We start from the raw sequence: 25,064 nt of genomic DNA, 5'->3' as shown, positions 1-25,064 counted from the left end.
TTTTTTTTGCGATTATTCCATCCCTGTTCAGGAGTGATTAAAAATCATCTTTGAAGTGGATTAAATAAATTTCTGTAATAAGAAATTTTGTGATTTTCTACATGTATGTAACCCCTTAAGATAAAGATTTATGAACATACTCATGCCCCTTTTAGAATGTTAGTCTTGATTCCAAAATTTTAAAAATATGGCTTTCGAAAAGATCAAAAATTCACAAATGTTTCGTTTTATAACATTCAAAATTAGTTGCTGAGATACTGGTGTTAGAAAATGGGGACTATTTGGGTGAGACTTTGAAAACTTCATTTTTCCTGTTTGTTATTTTATCCGCAACCGTCCAATCTTCAATTTTCTGAACTTTAAAAAAATATATATTTTTAGAAATGGTCATTCATGGGCACTATTTAAAAACTGCAAATTTTAGTTAAAATTAAACTTTAAGTGGCCATTTCTTGAAAACGGTGCACATTTTTAAGTACGTTTTAATTGCAAGTTTTATTTTACATTAAAAACTGTAGCCAACCATTATGTTTTGTAACAGTTAAATTTTTTTCGAAAAAAAAAATTTAAAAAAATACTAACTTGGCGGCAACATGTTTTGCCGTACTTATTTATGGCTCAAAAGTTGTACAATAAAACATATAAAAAAAATTAAAAGCATGTCTTTTGGGAAGTTGATCTTTTGTAAAAAAAAAAAGTTAATTTTACAATCGGCATCACCTTTTTTTCTGAAAAATCCTCATCAATACCTACAACTTTGCCTAAGCCTAAGACACCAAAATCGATAAGAAAATTTCTTCAAAAGATCCAGATTTTCGAATATCTAGGTACCATTTCTGTATGAACAGTTGTCAAAATTGTATGGAGATTGTATGGGTGAACTAATAACACAAAATAGCTTCTTTCGTCACATGGAGACCGCAAAAATTATGAGCCAAATAAAAAATATAAAAGTAATATCCATTTCCGGAATGCAAAATTCTACAGAATAACTCAGGATTTTTAGTTTCAATTCCTTCGGAAACTCACCCGCATCAATGATAGCCTCGTAGGTGCACTCGAGCAGCATCCGCAGCTGGGGGTCCATGCCCTCGGCCTGCTTCTGGTGGATCTTGAAAAACTCCGCGTCCAGGTTCTGCAGGTCGTCGTCCTTAATTTTGCCGCTGCGCGCGGGCAGATCGTACAGGTTCTTGGCCCACCGGTGGTCCGAGTCGGTGACCATGTCGACGCCCTCCATCAGGTTCCGCTTGAACTCGTCGATGCTGGAGCTCTCCGGGAGCCGGCCCGAGAAGCCTGTGATGCAGATGTCATCCCGGATCTGACAGCCATCGTAGTGTCCCCCCAAGTCCCTGGGGACACCGCGGCGGGTGTCAGTAGTGACGTCCTCGAAGCGAGCCGGCATCGTGGCACTTTTGTTGCGTCGTGTTTTCTTTTTGTGGGTACGTTTTCCACGGGAAGGAATGGCTGTGGCGCGTGGGTTCTGGCGCTAGCGTCAACGGTGGAGCGTTTGCTGGAAAATAGGAACAGAGAGAGAGGGTGTGGGAAATTAATTAGGATGTTGTGAGCTGAACCCGCAAAAGTGATGGGAGAGAGACGCGCGCGCGCCATCCAATCAATTGTGTGGAATTGATCTGCCGTTTGACCCTCGTGTGTACAACCAACCCCTTTCCGTTGGCACCAAACGGTCACGCGTGTCAACCGAGTTGTCGTCATGATTCGATTAGCTCAATCAGCACGAGCACGAGTCGTGCCGCCTACCGCAGCTATGCTGAGTTTCGCGCGAATGCCAACAACAAGCATGATTTAAGCAATTTGGAGCTCATTTTTGAAAAGTATAGCTTTGGCGGGGGGATACATTTCGAGAAAGGTGGCCCGAGGTGTGACCACTGTACAAATACGGAAATGGCGAGTCCACATTTTTGCGCCATTGCCCGACAATCACTTGCGATCCAACGACCTAATTGAGCCTTTGTTGGTCCATTTGCAGATTCCCTGGAGACGAGCTGACGAGCCCAGAGTGGTGGGACAACCAACGCAGTACTCCTCGGGTAAGTCCACTTTTTTAATGTTAGCAAAAACTCATTGAACTCTTGGCGCGAGCATCAGACGATTCGAACCTTTGACGTAGTTCTGCGAAGTAATTTCGTCAGCAGCTAGTTTTGGAGTCGGGTTTTTTGTTAGGTTATTTAAAAAAAACAAGTTTGTGTAATTGCGACAGCGGATGCTATTGATGAGGTTGGACGCCCATCATATTAGAACTGTGCTGCAATTTTTCACCAAGCGTTCAGCAAAGGTCAAACACGTTGATCTGTACGCTACTTGTTACTTCTGTCGCTTTTGTACTGACTTTTTTCCAGTACAAACAAGTGTTAGAACTATAACTGATCTGTAAATTTTGTTAAAAATTTATTCTACCTGCGTCAAAAAATTTGCATTGTACTGCTCTTTCTATCTTACCATCAACATAACAAATGTGTACGTACACGGTCGTCATCAAGTCTGTTAACGTAACCAATGTTCAGGAAAGTTCGACTCGTGGTTGTGCTCCAAAAATTGAAGCGTCACTGCTTGTCGGTTGCGCGCACAGTTTACGAAATCACTGCGACTTTAGTTTCTAACATACCACATTTCAACCTGCAGCCCAATTGGTTACAATTTGGTATCACGTTCAACGACCGTACAAATGTTTTCTGTTGCTCTTTTTAATTGATTTTGTCTCATTCAGACCGATCTCTTTGATGGATTAACCCTCTGATTATCAGCTCCACGTAAGCGATAAGAAAACAAGTTGAGTTTTAGCAAATCGAAATTTTACATTTTTTATTTAAACAATTTTGAAAAATTTCTAAACACCTGTTAAAATATAACCAATCAAACGGAAATCTAGTTTGCACAGCTGTTCTGCCGTTCTACGCATAATTGTCCCATGTTCAAAAAAGTGCAACTGAGAAAAATGCGATTGAAATTTTTCGACCGATTTCTGTGTTTTTACGCATAATTGTCCCGTGGGTTCCTATCCGTCCTATGTGTCCCCAATCGCCCCAGTTAGTATTTTATCACTCTTATTTATGATCCTCTTGCTATACAATAGGTAAACAAGGCATAATGCTTCGTTAAACTAATGATTCTATGAGAGAAAATACTTGGTGGGACAATTATGCGTAGAAGTTCAACGATGGGACAAACAGACTTGGTGTTGTTTTCAATGAGTTTCCGAACAAAGTACCAGATTTTATGTGTTTTTCTTAAAGTATACGTCAAACTAAACTTAAAAATGTCAAAAAGTCAAAATCGTCCAAAAATTACATGGGACAGTTATGCGTAGAACGGCAGCTGTTGTAGCTAAATCTTCTCATAGTGACCTAAAGAACCATGCGTCTCCAGTAGAAAACCGAACCCACCGAATGAAAAGTTCACCAACCTCCCCAACACCAACCGGAGCAATAGAGAGTCGGCCAGACTCCATTACGGGGGGAATGGTTTCGCATAAATTTCACGCCGCGAGAGCTTTAATTTTTCGGTGAAATGCGCCCCGTGAGTGAGCTTTTGGGGCTGTGCTCTGCTGCGCAAATTTTGGTTGTTGTTTTGATAGGCTTTTTTTTTGCAGTTTGTGGTTGTTATTTCTTCAGGGTTGAATGTTGCTGAAGTCGACGGCAACATTTAAAAAGGCATCATGTACATTTTGACACTTTCTGAGTTATTGCATATTCTGAAAGTACTCCTAATAAGCTACCTCTCCACCAAAAATGAGCAAACGTTACTTCAGTAAAGTCTGTTTAATAATGTTTTTAAATAAGGTAAAACCCAGTCGGCCTGGGTTCGATCCCAGAAGGTCCCGGTGGCAAATTTTGAGACGATTTGTCTGATCACGCCTTCCGTCGGACGGGAAGTAAATGTTGGCCCCGGACTAACCTAAAACGGTTAGGTCGTTAGCTCAGTCCAGGTGAAGGAGTCGTCTCCCTGGGTCCTGTCCTGGTGGAGTCGCTGGTAGGCAGTTGGACTCACAATCCAAAGGTCGTCAGTTCGAATCCCGGGGTGGATGGAAACTAAAGTGTAAAAAGAGGTTTGCAATTGCCTCAACAATCAAGCCTTCGGACGCTTAGTTTCGAGTAGGAATTTCGCAATCGAGAACGCCAAGGCAATGCTGTAGAGCGAATAATTTGATTTTTTGAAATAAGGTAACATAAACAAAATCTCTGGCATCAGCAGTGCCTGTTTATATTAGCTCTGTCAACCTGTCAAATAAAAGACGACATGAACCTCGAGACGAATAAAAAAAGCATAATGAAAAAGACATCATGTACATTTGCTGACGAAAAGCGAGCCATAACAAAACTTCCCCTCCACTAGCAAAAAGCGCCATGTACATTCGGCAAAGAAAAACGAATCATAACGAAGCGTCCCCTCCAATGACAGCAGGGTGATATGGACGTTGGTGATTTCAAAAGAAGTAATGTTTGTTTTTATACGAAATCGGTCTGTTTTTTTTTAATTTTAATTTTTGTATTTTTTAATCCGACTAAAACTTTTTTGGTGCCTTCGGTATGCCCAAAGAAGCCATTTTGCATCATTAGTTTGTGTTTTTGCGATTTTTTATTTAACTTTTTGTCACTAAAACCTGATTTGAAAAATAATATCAATATTGCGCCCATTTAAAATATTAGTCTCGATTTAAAAAAATTTAAAATATTTTTTTCGAAAAGATCAGAAAATTTCACGAATGTGACCATAAGTTGCTGAGATATCGACGTTAGAAAATGGTGGGTTGTTTGGGTGAGACCTGGAAAACATCACTTTTCATGTTTTTAAACCTTTGCATGGCAATATCTCAGCAACTTAGGGTCGTATCAACAAAGTTCAACAAAGCAAAATATAGAGAATTTTCTCAGCTTTTCAAAAAAAAAATTGCAAAAGTGTTTGCACTGCGACTTTTTTCAAAAAAATACCTAAAAATGACTATAACTTTGAAAACGGTGCACTTTATCAAAATTTCACTGAAATACTTTTTGATTGCAAATTTGATTTAACATCGAAAAATGAAGTTGAAAAATTTGATCGACCAATATTTCGATTTTTTTTTAAATCAGTTTTGATTAAAAAAAAATAATAACTGGGTCAAAGATTTTTTGCACAACCTGGAAATTTCTAAAAAGTTGGCATTTAATGTCCTCTAAAACATATCAAAAATGAAAAAAATAATAAAAATAGTTTTTTTTTGCAAATCAAGTTTTAGTGACAAAAAGTTAAATAAAAAATCACCATTTTTTTTAACTGTGTATCATTTTTTTCAGTGTATCGATCAAAAAATTCCTTCAAAAGATACAGATTTTTGAATTTTCATACATCATTTTCGTATGGACAGCTGCCAAATTTGTATGGAAATTTATATGGACAAACTAATGATGCAAAATGGCTTCTGTGGGCATACCGAAGGCACCAAAAAAGTTTCAGTCGGATTAAAAAAATCGAATGACCGAAATCTGAGAGAACTGCTCTTTTCTTAAATATGATAACGAAAATAATGTTTTATTGAATTGAAAAAGCAACGTTTGTCATTGTTTGCTATCATTAGAGCATCTTGTTTTGCTTTTATATTAAAATGGGAATTGAAAATTTTCAAAAAATGATGCCCAACATTCAAATCTGGAGTTTTTTGAAAAGGTCCAATAAACCAAATTTTCAGTTTCTGCTTTTTGGGTGTTTTTAATACCCCAAGGCGGTTTCAAAAACACCCAAATAGCAAAAACTGGAAATTTGGTTTATTGGACCTTTTCAAAAAAAAACTCCAGTAATGCGTTTTCCTCAAAACGCATGGTTTGAACATGATGCTTTTTGAAATGTTGATATCGAAGTGTCTATCCAGCACACTTACATAATCAATCTCTTTGACCAGGTTTGTTGTGACGACGACAATGTGTTGGTCGCATTTGCAAGAGACAAAAACATGCAAAAAAAACAAATCAATCTGGTTTGGTTGACATATTTAGAAAAGGAATAATACATTATTTAAAAAAAAAACACTTTGAAGAGCAGCTGTATCAATTCTACGACAGGTACATTCGAAGACCTTGGTAGGCAATTTACTTTTTTTCTGTTGTTGTAGTATAATCACATACATTTATTATCTATCAGTTCTCGATATTTATTTAAATTTTAGTTAAATTTTGGAAGATTGTTAATTTGGTTGATAGGCTAGATATGCAAATTCCAACCACAATCTTAAAAAAATTACATGAAAATATCACAAAATGCTAATTATAACAGTTGGTCTACAACAAAACCAACCAACCAAAAGTTGCGTCTTTCAATTTCGAACATTTTGGCACCCAAACATGTAAAGGTCACTTGATTTTAAAGTTATTTGAGTAAAAAAGTAGATTTTTCCCGTTTCTGCGCGCGGCGCGTCGAAAAGCCCAGTTTATATTTCATATCTCAGAGTATTGAAAACATAACTTCACCATTTTTTATATGTTATGTAAAATTTTCCGAGAAACCCGATGAAAAAATTTCAGACATGAGCTCTTTGGGCCCGAGACCTTCATCACAGCATTTTAAATTTTCATTCGACCTTTTCAAATGTAAGGCTAAATATTTAAAGGGGTTTTTTTTTCTGATAAGCCAATCTAATACCGGTCCAAGACAGCGGATGATGATTTTTTTGAAATTTTAAATGTTTGCTTATTGGGTTTTTTCAAACCGCCTTGAATCAGGGGAATTCTAAAACACACAAAAACACACACTGAGTGAAATTGTATGTCAAATTTTCATGTATTTTGTCAATAAATCGTTTAAATCAAAAAAATGTTGAAAAGTGTTACTTTTCGAAACAAGTGCTGAAAAGTAGAACTTTTCAGCATTTATTTTGAAAAGTGTTGCTAGTCGATTCTGTTATTTTTGGTACAGAAAAGTAGGCTACTTCGTCGTTCAAGAATGACAGGAAAAGTAAGTAGTTTCACGACGGAATTGCAAAAAAATGCTTTAATGAAAAATAATAAATATTGTTCAAAGCCTGCGTGCCATGATTCGCAAACTATACATAAATCCGCAAGATTATACAACTTCTTTCGCTCGTGCTCTGTTGATACATATTTCGCAATTCGATGGCGGTTGAACATTAAGGTCACTGTGCTGTGCGTATGTACGCTTTTATGTTCAAACGGTAGCATAACTTTTCTCCATTCGATAGCGTGATTGATAGTGACTTCTAAGGTCAGAAATACAAATTAGAAAAAAAATACATTTTGGCGGAGTCCAAAATGTGCTGATTTGTTATATTTTATAATTTCAATGCAATTCATGTGCAATTAACTGAAAATAAACCAAATTATGTTTTTCTTATTTTTTGGTAGATTTTAGTACAAATCTAGTTTGTTTCTTCAAACCAGCTCAAAAAGAAAAGGAATTCTTGGAAGAACACCTGTTGCTCGCACCTGGTTGTTAATTAATGGAAAAGAATAAGGAAGTATTGCTGATACAATATTTTTAGTCCATCTCGAAATCATCATATTCGCAGTAATGCAAAATGAACTTTAAAAAACATTAAATTTTTACGTCATCCCACCTGTTTACTTTTCGCAAAACTCCAAACTTCCTTCTTTGCGTCACTTTCGCTGACCATCGAAAGACTGTTGTTGGTCATTAGCATGTCTGCCAGCCGTCGTCTTCTTCCAGAGATTGCTCACGAACCACCACCCCTCTTTTTCGCTAACGGAACGATCCGAGGCAAAGGTAACGAACTCTCTTTCGGCATGTATAGTTTGGAGTGTGGTCGCAGAATACAACTAATACAATAGAGCCAAAAATCAGGTGATGTCTGGCGAGCACACCACCACCACCATCACCAGCCCGTCGCGTTTGGATTTGGCTGGAGGGCTCGAGCTGAAGTTACTCCAGCTGTGTGTTGGAGTTGAGCTCGCCGTGCAAAAAAAAATATCTTGAATGAACCGCAATAAGACGAAATTCGCGCACAGAAACAGTCTGCATACGGCAAAAAGATGGGCTCTTCCTCATCGTTTCACATAGGAGAAGTGTTTCTAAGTTCGGCATGTAGGAAGCTGGATTGCTATTTTACGTTAATTCTCCTAATTTAAATCTAATTCAATTTATTGCAATCCAGCAAAACTGACAGGTCCAAAATAGGTCGAAAATAGATCCCACCCCTTTTCCCTCAATACATCCAAAGCGCCTTCCTCCTGATTATACGTTTCGCTACCAACATGATCCAGAGGTTAAATTCGCGCACACATCAGAAAAAACACATCGAAGGAAAGAAAACATCCCCGGTTTAGTTCTTTTGTGTGCTGTGCGGCGCTCTAAAGCAGCACGACGACTCTTTTTTTTTATTCCTTCGGGGTAGCAACATTGAGAGAGCCCGGTTCTAACTCTTTTGTACATTGAAGTTTTGGAGCACACGCGGAAGCTCTCGACCCAGAATTTCTGTGCGTTGGAAGATTTTTTTTTTTTTATAAAATATTGTTTTATTGGTTTTGATTGCTTAAAAACTACTTGACCAAATAGCTTAAACTTCAGTATCTAAGTGAAATTCTAATTCATTAATGTCAATTACATTATTATCCTTGCTAACAAAGATGACAAACTGAATGAACGTTTTAAGCACTTTAACTTTAACTGATCGTCTAATTGCAAAAAGTGTTGGTTGCAATAGATGGGTGAGAGAGATGTTTCTGTTTTGGGCGATGTTCCTTAGCCTTCTCTGCAGCACGGTCCACGCCGCTGCAACGCGCGGGCATGTTGAGATTTTGTGTGGGATGTCCTCTGGTTCGTTGTTGCAGTTGGGACACATGTCAGAGTCGGCCCGTTGCATCCTGTGCAACAGCCGCTGGTTGGACAGCTTCCGGTTGACGAGCAGGTAGTAATGACAGCGCTCGAACGATGTCAGGTGTTTGGCCGCAATGTTTCGCCAGATTCGATTCCAGTTTGCTGTTGGGTTTTCCAGCACCACTTTCGGCTTGTCGATCTTGTTCAGGTAGTGAGCGTGGAGAAGATTGGCCGAGGGATTCGCTTGGAGTGCACTGGGGAGGTAAGGGAGCTCGCTGCAGACTGTTTTCAGACACGGACAGTTGGTTGGAACAATCCGTAAGTTTGGGGGATTCCGTGTAGTACTCACAAAAGAGTTGTAGAAGGGTAAGTTCTCGATCTCGCGTAGATGTCTGTTGACGAGGAGAGCTTGACATTTGAACGCAGGCAGATGCAGATTCAAACCCCCCAACTCAACTGGCAGCGCGAGCTGCTGCATCGGCACTCTAATGCACTGGCCGGCCCACAGAAATGATCCCATTAGCCGTGTGAGTCTGGCAACATCTGCCTTCGTGATTGCTAACACCGATGCTACGTACCATAGTTTAGAAGTGATGAACGTGTTCAGCAGTACGACTTTTTGTTGAAGTGTTAGTGTACGCATTCGGTGTAGCCAGAGCTGCCGAGTGAGCATGCCTACCAGCGGGACCCAGTTTAGTTTGCCCATCAGTCGCACTGAATTCACGAACACAATGCCGAGAATCTTGACCTTGTCAGCTGTCTGCAGCCAGGGCACAGCGAGTCGATTGTTGTTGTTGATGTAGCCTACGTCGATGGAGATCGTCTTTCGAACATTGAGCTTGGCACCAGCTGATCGCCCGAAATTCTCGAACTGCTCCTTCACTCTCTCGATTCTCTCGGCACACGTGGTGATGATCGATACGTCGTCGGCATAGGCAACAACCAAGTCGTTGGAGCCAACGCAGATTTGCTCGAGTCGCTTGATGAGGGGGTGGAGATAGATGACAAAGAGGTGCATCGAGAGAGGATCCCCTTGACGGACGGAGCGTCCGATCGGGAATGACGGTGACAGATGACCGTTCACCAGAACACGGGAAGTGGACAGCCGGCCGATTTTGTCCAGCAGTTCAACCAAGCGCGGGTTGATACCAAGCGCTCGCATAGTTCTCATCAGGAAACCTCTATCGACCCGATCAAAGGCATGATCGAGATCGAACGAGACGAGCTTCCCGAACAGTTTTCTCTCCTTCAGCTGCGCGACCTTGTCCTTGAGTGAGAGTGTAGCTTGAAAGATGTTTTTGTCGCCGTTGGAGCACTTTTGAGATGTGGTGAGGATCTGGTTGTCTCGCATCACACGATCCAGCCTGCACTTTAGTGTTCGTGAGAGAAGCTTGTAATCCGTGTTAAGGAGCGAGATAGGGCGATAGGATTTAATGGTTGAACCGGCACCCTTCTTTTTCACGAGTACTATTGTACCATCGACAAACTCCGGCGGGATGTTGCCGCGCAGGGCCTCATTCAGGATGAGGTTCAAGTGCCTGTGGATGATATCGAAGGTTTTTGCATAGAACTCAAGTGGAATACCGTCACTTCCAGGGGACTTGTTCTTTGCGCTTGACTTGATAGCTTGGAATATCTCGTCGGTCGTGATATCATCCATACAGGACGCATTTGATGGGCAAGCAGCTGATACAGCCCTGTCACATGCGAATTCGTCTGCGATCTCCGGCTGCTCCTCGGCATACAGCTGCCGAAAATAGCCGAACACGTGCTGCTCAATTTCTGCAGAGCTGTTGAGAGTGTTTTCTTCCACATCCAGCGCCTCGATCGTCGTACGTTTACGTTGCCTCTCTCCCAGCTGGAACAGAGAGATCGGCTCTCCAGCAACACGTGTTTCATTGCTGCGGTAAAAGGTGTCCGAAAAGCGTCTCTGGAGAAGCAGCATTTCGCTCTTGATCCGGTTGATTGTGGAGAGCACGGTTCGATCTTGGTAGTATGCGTCGTAGGCTCTCCGGAGCTGCGCATAGAGCTCTTGATGTTGTTGATGAAACTCCATGTATTTCTCCCGAGACTTCCACCGGAAGAAGCTACGAATCCTTGGCTTAACGTAGGAGACCCACCACTGGATCCAGGAGGTGAAGTTCCGTCTGTGTCGCGTCCAGTAGGTCCACTTTTCCTGGAATTCTTCGATGTTGTCAGCAGACAAGATGTGGGGACGGATTGACCAGAACCCTCTCCCTGGCTCCCTTCCGAGATTCGGCAGGCAGATCCGGGTGGTTAGGGCTTTGTGGTTGGTGAACGAGCAGACATGAACATCGGCATCTCTGAGCTGGGGTCGGAGGTTAGAGCTCACATAGAAACGGTCAATTCTGGAGGCCGAGTTGTACGTCACGTAGGTGAACTCAACCCGATTCGGCTTCAAAGTGTCCCAGGCGTCCAACAGCTGCAACTGTTGTGTAGCATTTTTCAGCGCTAGGCTGTAGTTGTTATCCCCCGTAGCGTCCTTTGTGTGTATTACGGAGTTGAAATCACCGCCAAGGATGACATACTCCGTAGCTTGCCGAAGGTAGTGAGCAAGGGTCCCATTAAAGAAATTCTCTCGGTATGCTCGATGCTGAGTGCCCGACGGAGCGTAAATGTTACAGAGAGTAGTCGTTTCGTTGACCCGAAGACAGATTAGCCGACCGTCTAGGCTTCTCTCCACGTGTGAGAATCTAATGTGCTGTTTCAGCGCTATCGCTGTTCCTCTCCTCTCTTGATCTACGTTGCACACCAGGTTGAATCCGGGAATAGCCAGCTGATCGTTCTCCACTTCTTGTAGAAACACGATGTCAAGGTTGAGGGTTCTGACAAAGTTGTTGAGTGCGTTGAGTTTGGTGTGGTTTGAGATTGTGTTGATGTTTATAGAAGCTATATTGTAGGTCAAAAAATCCAATTTTTAGGGTTGCATGGGCTCATCAGCGCTGGGCGATGCTTGTGGTTGTGTATCAACGTCGGTTGGTTTGGTTTTCTGTGGACGACCCGGACCCCGCTTGCCATTGCTGGCCGTGGAAGCTGTAGAAGTATCAGTGTCGTTTCCATCGTTTCGTTTGTGTTTTCCTGGCAGTAGTAGTGGCGTTTTGAAAACCAACCCTTCCTTGTCTGTCTCCTGTTCAACAACCGCATCGAGAGGTGTCCCACCGGGAGTAGCAATGGGATTGACCTTGATGGTTTCTTGCCGGGGTTTAGACTTTATCGGTTTAGGCAACTTTGGATGTTTGCCTTTCCCGTAACGAACCACAGTGTATTCGTCGTCGTCCTCGGACATCGCTGCTGAGTCGCGTTCTTCGTCATCGCTGGAAGATATGTTGTCATCCTGTCTGGTGTCGGTTGAACCAGATTTCAGCACGCTGGCGAAAGATTCCTTCGCACCTGGTTTTAGGCGCTCGTTCACGCTCACCCGTTGCACGAGGAGCTTTTTGTTTTGTACACATGGAATGCCAATGTGTACGTACTCGCCACAGTGGCGACACGTGGATTGTTGGCCCGCATATTTTACGTAGGCACATTGACCCTGGATTGTCACGTACGACTTAATCGGGCGTTTCAGGACCATTTTCACCGAGCGAATACCCGATGATATGCCGTGATAATCGAGATCATCACTCCACAGCAGCTCCGTGACCGACATCACATCCCCGTACTGGGACATGAAACGCTTGATTTGCTGGTCGGAGACATCCTCCGTCAAGTCGTGTAGTTTCACATTGGTGCATCCATCTTCCATCGTGATGCGGATCGTGTACTTTTTCTTGTTCACTTCGCGCACATGTTTGCCGTCGTGGTCTTCGACAATTTGTTCAGCCGTTTCAAGGTCGGCAGTTTTCACAAACACACAGTTTTGCACATGGTTGATTTGCACTCTCTTTGTCTTCTCCCGAGGAAGGCCAAGGTCACGCGCGAGAAACTGGTGTACTTCCTTGACGCTGGGCTTCTTCGGAAGGTTCGAGAAATCGACTCGAAACGTGTTTTCGCGATTATTTTGTGAATTCATGGTGAATCACAAGAACCGCGGACCGAAACGCGACGGCCACCGAGTGGAAAGCGTATAGGAAAATGCGAATTTCGATAGTCTCAAGTTCCACACAGTATGAAATGCGTCTGCATGCCACGGAGGTTGCACGCTAACTGAAGATAGCATAGTGAAATTATCAAAACTTGTAGTGAAATATTCAAAACTTGTTTTTTGACATGTGTATTTTTAGAAACCGTTGTGGATATATTCTGTCTATTTTATCTTTATGTTTTGACTTTTAAAGTTGTGGTGAGAAATGCTTGTATTTGTGCTTACTTTTTATGGATTATTCAAAATGTATGTTTTGTTAATATTACAGGGCAACCATAACATTTTGATTTTCAAATTCCCGATTTTCTGCTAAGCCCAAATTAAATTTCCCGGAAAGTGTTTACATTACTAGCTTTCAAATTGTTGCACTGATTTTAAGGTGAAGCCGTTGATCATTTTTGAAGACAATTGATCATCACACTAAAATTCTCTGTATTGAATTCAATTTAACGAATTTCTGCACCAAAAATGAATCAGCATGTGCCGGTTGTTGCCTTCTTGAAACCACTGAAAGAATTTTTGGTCTAAATCAAATGTGTTTAAAAATTTGTATAATTTTTTGGTACAATGCCACAGTGTTCGGAATGGCAAAATTAAGTGGAATAAATTGATAACTCCTTTATTTGACGTCCTAGCCAAATGGTGTCTTCGGAAGAGTTGTTGTACTTGATAAGGGCTATCTTTTAAAGTTATTGACATACAGGGTGACGACCTTCCAGGGTGTCAACCAAAAACTAACTTTGTTGGATGACGTTGTAGGGCTTTGGTGTCTTGGGCAAAGTTGTAGAGCAAAAAATTTCATGAAAGTTTGTCGAAAGCGCCAAATTTGTAGCTCTTAATCTACTCGAGATATACGCCATTTTTGCAAAAATGGTCCAAAAAAGCACTTTTTAACTCAAAATTTTAGCATTTTAGCGGCCTACTATGTTCTGAAGAGTTGTTTATGACATAAAGTTACACATCTTTGCCGAAGACAGCAAAATTTTTTGAGCCTTTATTGAGGAGTTATTACCATTTTTAAGTGATTTTGAGCCTATTTTCAAGTTGCTATGTTTTCAAAATGGCGCATTTTGGCGCAAAACCGAACAATACACCTGAAAGTACACACTTTCAACTACATTTCCTGAAAATATCTCCGTGTCTATCGGTGTATATTTTTAGTTATCTCAAAATGAATTTTGTAAATGTAAATTGATCGATTTCTGTGGTTTTTTTTACCATTTTTGCAAAAATGGCGTATATCTCGAGTAGATTAAGAGCTACAAATTTGGCGCTTTCGACAAACTTTCATGAAATTGTCTGCTCTACAACTTTGCCGATGACAACAAAGCCCTACACTGTCATCCAACAAAGTTAGTTTTTGGTTGACACCCTGGAAGGTCGTCACCCTGTATGTCAATAACTTTAAAAGATAGCCCTTATTGCAAGGAATGTAATAATCGTTACCAAAAGGAATCAGCATGTGTACCTGGGGTGGATGGAAGCTTAGGTGTAAAAAGAGGTTTGCAATTGCCTCAACAATCAAGCCTTCGGACATCTAGTTTCGAGTAGGAATCTCGCTATCGAGAACGCCAAGGCAATGCTGTAGAGCGAACAATTTTTGATAATCCCATTGAAAATATTAAAAATGAATGAAGAAAAACATAAAAAGGAGAAGTAAAGTTTTTCGTATATTTTGGGCTATGGAGGGTTGTAATGGAATTTTAAGTATTCATAGACCAATCCAGATATTAGGTTAGGAACCAAATTTGTTTCTGGCTAAGAATGCTATAAAATACTTTTTTTTGTACCACCCTAAAGGAGAAGAGGAGAGTACACATGAACTTGAGTAAAACCACTTCTCTGCATCGCGTAATGTCACACGTTAGCAAACTAGGAAAAGAACTAAGAAACACATCAGAGAAAAAAAAAGCTCGAATGTAAACAAATCGCACACGAACATAACAAAAATCGCATGACTACAAAACACTTACAAACCAGGTAAATCACAAACCCGACTCATAGAGTTCGTCAGAAAACGACCAGGCGACTCCTCAAACCGGAAGGTGGGCTCCGCTGGGTTACAGAAGAGAGGGTACTTGCCAAGCCAATCGCGCGATTACAATTTGTTGATGTTTTTCCTGGTGCGCGCAAATCAATATCAGCGTAATCATCGCGTACTTATATACATACATACGGTAAAGTACATACACACAGCCGGTGGAGGGAATGTGGCAGCTTTTTAACGACACACCAAGTTGGAGCCCCATGGGGAAAATTTCTTTTTTTGCGTTTGCGTCGCCAAAAAATCAGGAACAAAAATTTTGGCAAAATAAATACATTCACGCTGTTGTGCACATTTCAATCTACGTTGTGGTGAAATTTGGAGTGATTTGGTGCCTTTTTGTGAAAACTGGACTAATTTCCGTGAAAAAGTCCGAAAAACTGAAAATCTATGTTTTTTGCTTTCGCTCGTCATAACTCCGTTATTTTTCGATAAAAGCATAGTAAGATTACATTTAGCTTGTAGCTGACATTCTGAGGAAAACGATGATGTAATAACATTGATACTCTTCTTGTAAATTTTGAAAGTTGGACCTCAGACAAGCTGAAAGTTTTGAAAATTTGGTTGATTTCCACGTGCCGCGACGCAGCATCAAGCATCTCTGCTGGCCATCGCATGCACGAAAGGAAGGAGAAAGTGCAAGAATTGGTAAAACTCCGTTCAATCAGAATTGCCTTGATAACGTGTGAGAATTAGGTGAATTTGCAGGCGGCAAACAAGCGGACGGTGTTTTCACTAAATAGTCTGTTATCCGAATTGATTTTGGTGATCAATGTGGTTCGGGTATTTCGATATGAGGACAATTTTTGAATCGGTCGTGATGCCATAAAGCAGATGAGCCAGCAATGTTTTTTTTTCGCAGATTAGCAAGCAATATTGATAAAGAGTTTTATAAAGATGAAAAATGACATGAGGTTTTATAGACCTAGTGACTATTTCGACCACGGGTATGTTTTATCGATATGGGTTCATCTAATTGAGAGAAATAAATAATGGTTTATCGACATAGGACTATTTTAATGCCAATATAGACTAATGTATAATTGTAAGTATTTTTTGACATGAAACAACGCCTAACTTTATCATTTTCTTATACAACATGCCTTATATTACTTATGCAATTACTTATGGCCAAGGCCTCCGGGGACCCTGGGACCGGTTCCAAGTGGCCATCGGATGACCCAATGTTGGTACATGGGTGCAATCGTCAAATATGTCAAGCGGCATGTCAAAACGCTTGGAAATGGTTTTATAAATTCAATGAAAATGTCAGAAACTCAGCAGCTGGTCATCTGGCCACTTTGGCCAGTTCCGGTGAATCCGGAATTCCGGTCCAAGTCGAAGATTTTTTCCAAATGTTCAAATATGTCATGCGGTATGTCAAAAAGCTTGGAAATGGTTTTATAAATTCAATGAAAATGTCAGAAACTTAGTAGCTGGTCATCTGGCCACATTGGCCAGTTCCGGTGAATCCGGAATTCCGGTCCAAGTCGAAGATTTTTTCCAAATGTTCAAATATGTCATGCGGTATGTCAAAAAGCTTGGAAATGGTTTTATAAATTCAATGAAAATGTCAGAAACTCAGCAGCTGGTCATCTGGCCACTTTGGCCAGTTCCGGTGAATTCGGAATTCCGGTCCCAGCCGAGGATTTTTTCCAAATGTTCATATATGTCAAGCGGCATGTCAAAACGCTTGGAAATGGTTTTATAAATTCAATGAAAATGTCAGAAACTCAGTAGCTGGTCATCTGGCCACTTTGGCCAGTTCCGGTGAATCCGGAATTCCGGTCCAAGTCGAAGATTTTTTCCAAATGTTCAAATATGTCATGCGGTATGTCAAAAAGCTTGGAAATGGTTTTATAAATTCAATGAAAATGTCAGAAACTTAGTAGCTGGTCATCTGGCCACATTGGCCAGTTCCGGTGAATCCGGAATTCCGGTCCAAGTCGAAGATTTTTTCCAAATGTTCAAATATGTCATGCAGTATGTCAAAAAGCTTGGGAATGGTTGTATAAATTCAATGAAAATGTCAATAACTCAGTAGCTGGTCATCTGGCCACTTTGGCCAGTTCCGGTGAATTCGGAATTCCGGTCCCAGCCGAGGATTTTTTCCAAATGTTCATATATGTCAAGCGGCATGTCAAAACGCTTGGAAATGGAACTCAGTAGCTGGTCATCTGGCCACTTTGGCCAGTTCCGGTGAATCCGGAATTCCGGTCCAAGTCGAAGATTTTTTCCAAATGTTCAAATATGTCATGCGGTATGTCAAAAAGCTTGGAAATGGTTTTATAAATTCAATGAAAATGTCAGAAACTTAGTTGCTGGCATCTGGCCACATTGGCCAGTTTCGGTGAATCCGGAATTCCGGTCCAAGTCGAAGATTTTTTCCAAATGTTCAAATATGTCATGCGGTATGTCAAAAAGCTTGGAAATGGTTGTATACATTCAATGAAAATGTCAATAACTCAGTAGCTGGTCATCTGGTCACTTTGGCCAGTTCCGGTGAATTCGGAATTCCGGTCCCAGCCGAGGATTTTTTCCGAATGTTCATATATGTCAAGCGGCATGTCAAAACGCTTGGAAATGATTTTATAAATTCAATGAAAATGTCAGAAACTCAGTAGCTGGTCATCTGGCTATTTTGGCCAGTTCCGGTGAATCCGGAATTCCGGTCCCAGTCGAGGTTTTTTCCAAATGTTCATTTATATCAAGCGGCATGTCAAAACGCTTGGAAATGGTTTTATAAATTCAATGAAAATGTCAGAAACTTAGTAGCTGGTCATCTGGCCACATTGGCAAGTTCCGGTGAATGCGGAATTCCGGTCCAAGTCGAAGATTTTTTCCATGCGGTATGTCAAAACGCTTGAAAATGGTTTTATAAATTCAATAAAAATGTCAGAAACTCAGTACCTGGTCATCTGGCCACTTTGGCCAGTTCCGGTGAATCCGAAATTCCGGTCCAAGTCGAAGATTTTTTCCAAATGTTCAAATATGTCATGCGGTATGTCAAAAAGCTTGGAAATGGTTTTATAAATTCAATGAAAATGTCAATAACTCAGTAGCTGGTCATCTGGTCACTTTGGCCAGTTCCGGTGAATTCGGAATTCCGGTCCCAGCCGAGGATTTTTTCCAAATGTTCATATATGTCAAGCGGCATATCAAAACGCTTGGAAATGGTTTTATAAATTCTATGAAAATGTCAGAAACACAGTAGCTGGTCATCTGGCTATTTTGGCCAGTTCCGGTGAATCCGGAATTCTGGTCCCAGCCGAGGTTTTTTCCAAATGTTCATTTATATCAAGCGGCATGTCAAAACGCTTGGAAATGGTTTTATAAATTCAATGAAAATGTCAGAAACTTAGTAGCTGGTCATCTGGCCACATTGGCAAGTTCCGGTGAATGCGGAATTCCGGTCCAAGTCGAAGATTTTTTCCAAATGTTCAAATATGTCATGCGGTATGTCAAAAAGCTTGGAAATGGTTTTATAAATTCAATGGAAATGGCATCAACTCCGTAGCTGGTCATCTGGCCACTTTGGCCAGTTCCGGTGAATTCGGAATTCCGGATTAACATTTCAAACATTTCAAATTATTTTTCATCAATCACAATTTGTAAAATATGTTGCATATAAAACAAGAAATTCAAAACTTATTTATAATTTTACACTGACTGGTATAATTTTATCTGTTGTCGCTTTTTGTTTTTTAGACATTTTCAATGATTTTTTCTAACTTTTTTAGATGTAGACTACACTGAAAAAAAACAATTCTCGAAATCGTGAATTAAATTCACGAATGCGAGAACCACGAAGGAATATATTCACATTTATAGTGCAAATGCACCATACTCATGAATAAATTCCTTCGTGGTTCTCACATTCGTGAACTTAATTCACGATTACGAGAATTGATTTTTTTCTATGTAGAATTAAAAATTTTAGTTTATTTTAATTTCAAAGCACAACAAAGAACAAACAAAATCCATTTATAATTTATTTTAAGCTTTTTAAAAACTTTCGTCCTTGTTTAGACTGAATTGTAGATTATCACCAATTAATATAATTGAGCTAATTCTATGATTTTAAGCTTGAAAACATAACAAATATAATAAAAACATAGATTTTATGACTAATATAAAAAATTCCCGGGATTTCGAAAGTATTTTTCCCGTTTCCCGGGAAATTCAAAACCCGGGAAATTTGGACGCCCTAGGCATGTCAAAACGCTTGGAAATGGTTTTATTAATTCAATACAAATGTCAGAAACTTAGTAGCTGGTCATCTGGCCATTATGGCCAGTTCCGGTGAATCCGGAATTTCGGTCCCAGCCGAGGATTTTTCTAAATGTTCATATATGTCAAGTGGCATGTCAAAACGCTTGGAAATGGTTTTATAAATTCAATGAAAATTTCAGAAACTCAATAGCTGGTCATCTGGTCACTTTGGCCAGTTTCGGTGAATCCGGGATTCCGGTCCCAGTCGAGGATTTTTTCCAAATGTTCAAATATGTAACATAACTGTCATAATGTGAAAAGTTGTTTAGATACGCATTGCGTAATGAATTAAAAGATTTTGCTTTATTTTTTTAAATAATTTATTCCTCTTGTCGATCTTGACCAAGACTGAGATACAAAAATTTAAAATATAAAAATGTGTGATAGTAATTCGGACAAAAATTGAAAACACCTGATTTTTAATTATTATGTTAAATTGTCTCTGCTTTCATCTGGACATGTTGGTTTTTAATAAAATAGTGCACTGGCCTTCGGATATGGCTTTTTTTTAAACATTTGTTTTCGGCTGAATTTCGCACGACTCGTATTACATGAAATAAATTAATTCAAAAGCCTTCAAAATTTCCTTTCTAAAACTGCTCAAAACATAATGGTTTTGATAATGATAATGAATGAATGAATAATAAAAAAATACAATTTTCAATAAAATCTGTTTGTTGGCGCTAAAGGTGTACTCTACATGAAGTCAGCAAGATCTAAAAATCAGATGCTGTTACGTATAATTTTCCAGCTTTGCTTCTTTTTTTTATAAGCTTCCTAAAAATATTCAAAATTCTCAAAAATATGAAGTCTAGGTCTGGATTTTGAACAAAAAAAAACAATAAGATTTAAAATTACAAGTACCTATCTCTAATTACAAGTTACATAAATAAACGCATTGACTGACTGTTGCTCTAAAACTCATATCTAAAATATTTTTAATAAACTCAATTGCATGAAAAAATAAAAATAACCTTTGAGAAAACAATTCTTCATTCCTCTAAAATAAAAAAAACTCAAGAAATTTTGATGAGGATTATCAGGTATATTTCGTAAATTTCGTTATACATGAAAATTCTGATGAGCTACATACTTTGTCATACTTTTCCAAATGTTCAAATATATCAATCGGCATGTCAAAACACTTGGAAATGGTTTTATAAATTCAAGAAAAATGTAAGTAGCTCAGTACTTAGTCATGAATTCATTGTTTTTTCTTCAATTTTTCAGTAGTAGCATAATGATGTGAAAATTTTTTTAGATACGTATTGCGTACAGAATTAAAACATTATGCTTTAATTTATCTAAAAAACTTTTCACATTATGACAGTTATGCCACCACTGAAAAATTGTAAAAAAAACAATGAGTTCATGGAAAAATTTGTTTACAAGATTTACATATTTTTTTCAAAAAAAATTAAAATATTTTTCAATCATTTTTTTTGCCCCTTTATTTGGCTCAAACTTTGTGGGGGCATTCCCTATGACCAAAGAAGCTATTTTGTGTCATTGGTTTACCCATACAAGTCTCCATACAATTTTAGCTGTTGTCCTACAAAATGATGAAGACTATTCAGAAAAATTGGTACATAAAAAAAATCACTAATGATTCAAAAATTCATAACTCGGTCGAAGTTTTTTTTGCCTATTCTGGAAATTTCTGAAAAGTTGGCATTTGCTGACCCCTAAAACATAACAGAAAATAAAAAAAAATGAAAAAAGTGTTTTTTTTTTTGCAAATCAAGTTTTAGTGACAAAAAGTAAAATAAAATATCACCAATTTTTTCACCCAACTCGATCAAAAAGTCCTTCAACGACTTTTTGATTGAGATTTTTGAATTTTCATATATCATTTTTGTAGGGACAGCCAAATTTGTATGGAAAATTATTTGGACAAATGTACTCAAGATTGTTTTTTTAGGCATACCAAAGGCACCAAAAAAGGATTAAAAAATACAAAAAAATCGAATGACCGAAATCTCAGCGAAGTGCTCAGTAGTTAAAATTATGAAATTGCATTTTGCATCATCTCTGTATAGTTACACAAAAAGTTTTTATAAAATTGTTCAATGTTTTGATATTATGACATAACCAATCTTAATTGAATTTTTCCTCCGATTTTAAAAAATCTTCAAAACTGGAAAAAACATTTTTTTATTAACTATTCTTTTACAAAAACTCAATTTCCCAAGTCCGCATTTTTGATTTTCGAGACTTTTTGCCATGTTTTTTGGAACAAAAAAAAAACGCAAATTTTGAGCCAATAGGTAAAAAAAATATGTATGCAATTTCGATTTTTTCTAAATATCACTAGTTTTTCAAAAAATCATTATTGGACGGCAAAATGTTTGGCAAACTTCTCTATGGCTCAAAAGTTGTGGATTTTTGGCCACTAAAGTATATCCAAAATTCTCGAAAATAAAAAATTACGGATTTTGGGAAATTGAAATTCGGGAGAAAAAGATAATAAAAAAATCAGCAAAAAGTTTTTTCCCGCGTACCAGTTTTTCAGAATAGTCCTCATCAATATCAATAACTGTGCCAAATTACTCAGAAAATTCCTTCAAAGCTTCAGGTTTTCAAATATTCACGTACAATTTTTGCATGGAAAGCTGCCAAAATTGTATGGAGACTTGTACGGGCAAAATGACAAAAAAGATTTATTTACTTTACTTTTACTCAGCAACTAAAGGTCCTATCAACAAAGTTCAACAAAGCAAAATATAGAGAACACTTATTTAAAAAAAAATGAATAATTGTGACTATTTTCAAAAAAGTCACCTAAAACTGGCTAAAACTTGATTGCAAATTAGATTGTACAACGAAAAATGAAGTTGAAAAATTTTTGCGATACAGTCATCCCACATATTCGGAACGGTTTCCAGATCGGCCAATAACATCCCACAATTATGAAACAGGCCATTTGGAGGCAGTGTTTTGCTGCTCTGGACAAAATAGTCTTGGAATGAAGTTTTTTGTTCAGAAAGTACTACTTTTACTAGTGAAATAGCAAGATGATGTCCAAATGAAGGTTCTAAAAATAGTAAGGTCGACAGAAAAGCTACTTTTGGCATGCTATTGACAAATTATCATAAAAGTGTTCCGAATTTGTGGGTGTTCCGAATATGTGGGATGACTGTATTTTGAAAAAAAAATCACTAATGATTCAAAAATTTATAACTCGGTCGAAGTTTTTTTGCCTATTCTGGAAATTTCTGAAAAGTTGGCATTTGCTGTCCCCTAAAACATAACAGAAAATAAAAAAATGAAAGAAGTGTTTTTTTTTTTGCAAATCAAGTTTTAGTGACAAAAAGTTAAATAAAATATCACCAATTTTTTTACCCAACTCGATCAAAAAGTCCTTCAATCTTTTGAAGGAATTTTTGATTGAGATTTTTGAATTTTCATATATCATTTTTGTAGGGACAGCTGCCAAATTTGTATGGAAAGTTATATGGACAAACTCACTCAAGATTGTTTTTTTAGGCAAAAAAGTTTCAGTCGGATTAAAAAATACAAAAAAAAATCGAATGACTTAAATCTCAGCGAAGTGCTCAGTAGTTAAAATTACGAAATTACATTTTGCATCATCTCTGTATAGTTACATAAAAAGTTTTTTATAAAATTGTTCAATGTTTTGATATTACGACATAACCAATTTTAATTGAATTTTTCCTCCGCTTTTAAATAATCTTCAAAACAGGAAAAAAGAAGAAAAAAGATCAAAAACTAGATATTGTTAAGGAAAAAATAAAAAATGTGAATACCAATCAGAAAATGACGTTTATATAAAAAATTACGCTTTTATCACTTTTTAAATATTTTGAATATTTTTAACATTATCATAACTGTAACTGTGCGTTTCTTTTTCATGCTTTTTGACTTTATTTTTTCCAACCATTCAAAAAATTCAATAAACTTTTTTCATTTAAAATAAATTTAGAAATGATCAAAGTATGTTTGGTAGGTTCCAAAAGCCTAAGGAACCAGCCACATACGAGCAATTTCTAGTATGGCAATATGGGTGTCAAAGTTTAAGATTTTCAAAATCATGCTCAATAATTCAATTTGTCTAGTTTAAAAATTGCAATTTTTACAGGGACCAAATCCAAAACACCAAATTTTACGGAATTTAACATGAAATAAACTAGAAAATCTACTGTAAATATAACAGGTAGATTTTTTTTACTTAATTTTATATTGTTTATTGTTCACCGTCTTCGACCGGAGTCGCACAGACTTAATATTCATTATTCATCGATCAATTATATTTTTTTCACGGTTAATTTTGGAAACTCTAAAGTGGTAAAACCGGTCCAAAAATGTTACTGAGCTTTATTTGTATCAATAAACTGTGATACACATTTTGTTTGGTTTTAAAAATATTTTTGTATTTTTTTACAAAATTTACCATACTTTGGAATTTCGAGGTACTCGAAGCCGGTTCCAAAGCGGCAAGATTGATCCAAAAATGGTTCTGAGGATCAAGAATGAACTTGATTTGGAAAATCATGTACTTTGACTCCTATATTGCCCGGTCAAAAATAACTGTAATAAAAATAATTGTAATATTTTCGAAATTGACCGTATTCCGGGATCCATCGCGGTATCTGGAACTTGTCCCAATGTGGCCAATTGGCAAAAAAAAATCATGTACTACGATACCCGTATTGTTTGATCAAACATAATTCTTTGGTTTTACGAAATTGCTACGGAATTTACCGAAGTACCTGGAACCGGTTCCAACGTGGCCAATTTGGTCTAAAAAATGGTTTTGTGGATCATGAGTGAGCTTTATTTGGAAAATCATGTACTTTGATACGCATATAGCACGATCAAAAATAATTCTTGATTTTTTTTTACGAAATTGACCGTGCTCCAACATCCACCGCGGTACCTGGAACCGGTCCCAAATTGGCCATTTCGGTCAAAATGTGGTTCTGCAGATCATGGGAGAGCTTGATTTGGAAAACCATGTACGTTGACACCTATTTTGCCTGGTAAAAAATAACTCTGTAATATTTTCGAAATTGATCGTAATCCGGAATCCACCGCCGTACCTGGAACCGGCCCCAATGTGGACATATTGGCCCAAAACGGTTCTGGGGATCATAAATATACTTAGAAATTAAATAAAAACAACCGAATACGGAGCTTTGAATCTAACTCAAAAAATTGTTTTACAAGTGTGCAGTGGCAGATCTAAAATTATTTTTTTTTCTTTGTTGATGTTTTCGCTCCACTTCTCCCACTTGTTTCGCGCAAGGAGGACTTAGCCGTTTTTTCGGCGCGGGTTCCCAACTGAATGTGCTCTTAAGTGGCCACTCATGACGGGATACCTACAGAAAGAATCACGGAGTTGCGATCCACCCGTACGAAACTGAGCAAAATATTTCAGCACAAAACGGCTGATTCGGCAGTTTAGGCGCTCGCGCTGTTGATAAACTTCCAGTCCCGAAGAAAGAAAGAACGCCTTTTGACGTAGGCCATTACGGGCAACTTTTACCTGTAGGTGTTTTTTTTTTTTCAGTAGTAGGTACTAAGAGAAAAAGTGACGTGCTCGTTACCTCCGGGTTTTATGAGTAGTTTTATGAACAAAGTGCGAACAAATTATCGTACTAAAAGTGAGCACTACGAATGGGATGTTAAAGATTTTTTTTTGTTCTTTACTAACGGTAGTGCAAATGTGGCTGTCCCTTTTCGTCCAAACAGATTGATTACCGATTTGCTAATGTTACTAAGAAATATGGACCGGCGAAAATCACCGCCATAATTCAAGTGTGATTTCCCCGTTACAAATCGATAGGATGTTAATGTTTCTGCGTGATTTTGTTTTATATCTATACAGCTAATAAGAACAACTTT

The 25,064-nt window shown here is 38.4% G+C and overlaps 1 protein-coding gene across 1 annotated transcript in view; it reads right to left on the bottom strand.

Annotated features, from left to right (window-relative positions):
- Positions 1 to 25,064, bottom strand: part of LOC120416311 (fatty acid synthase) — a 48,901-nt gene that overhangs the window by 11,852 nt on the left and 11,985 nt on the right. Inside the window, exon 3 of the mRNA XM_039578032.2 lies at positions 1,030 to 1,510. Coding sequence (XP_039433966.1) covers positions 1,030 to 1,402 — 373 coding nt within the window. The 5' untranslated portion in view covers positions 1,403 to 1,510. The remainder of the gene's footprint in view (positions 1 to 1,029; positions 1,511 to 25,064) is intronic.

The sequence above is a fragment of the Culex pipiens genome, chromosome 2 (genome assembly GCF_016801865.2).
Source record: "Culex pipiens pallens isolate TS chromosome 2, TS_CPP_V2, whole genome shotgun sequence".
NCBI classification, from domain to species: Eukaryota; Metazoa; Arthropoda; class Insecta; order Diptera; family Culicidae; genus Culex; species Culex pipiens.
The sequence above is the reverse complement of the archived record's forward strand: the minus strand, read 5'-3'. Positions and strand labels throughout refer to the sequence as shown.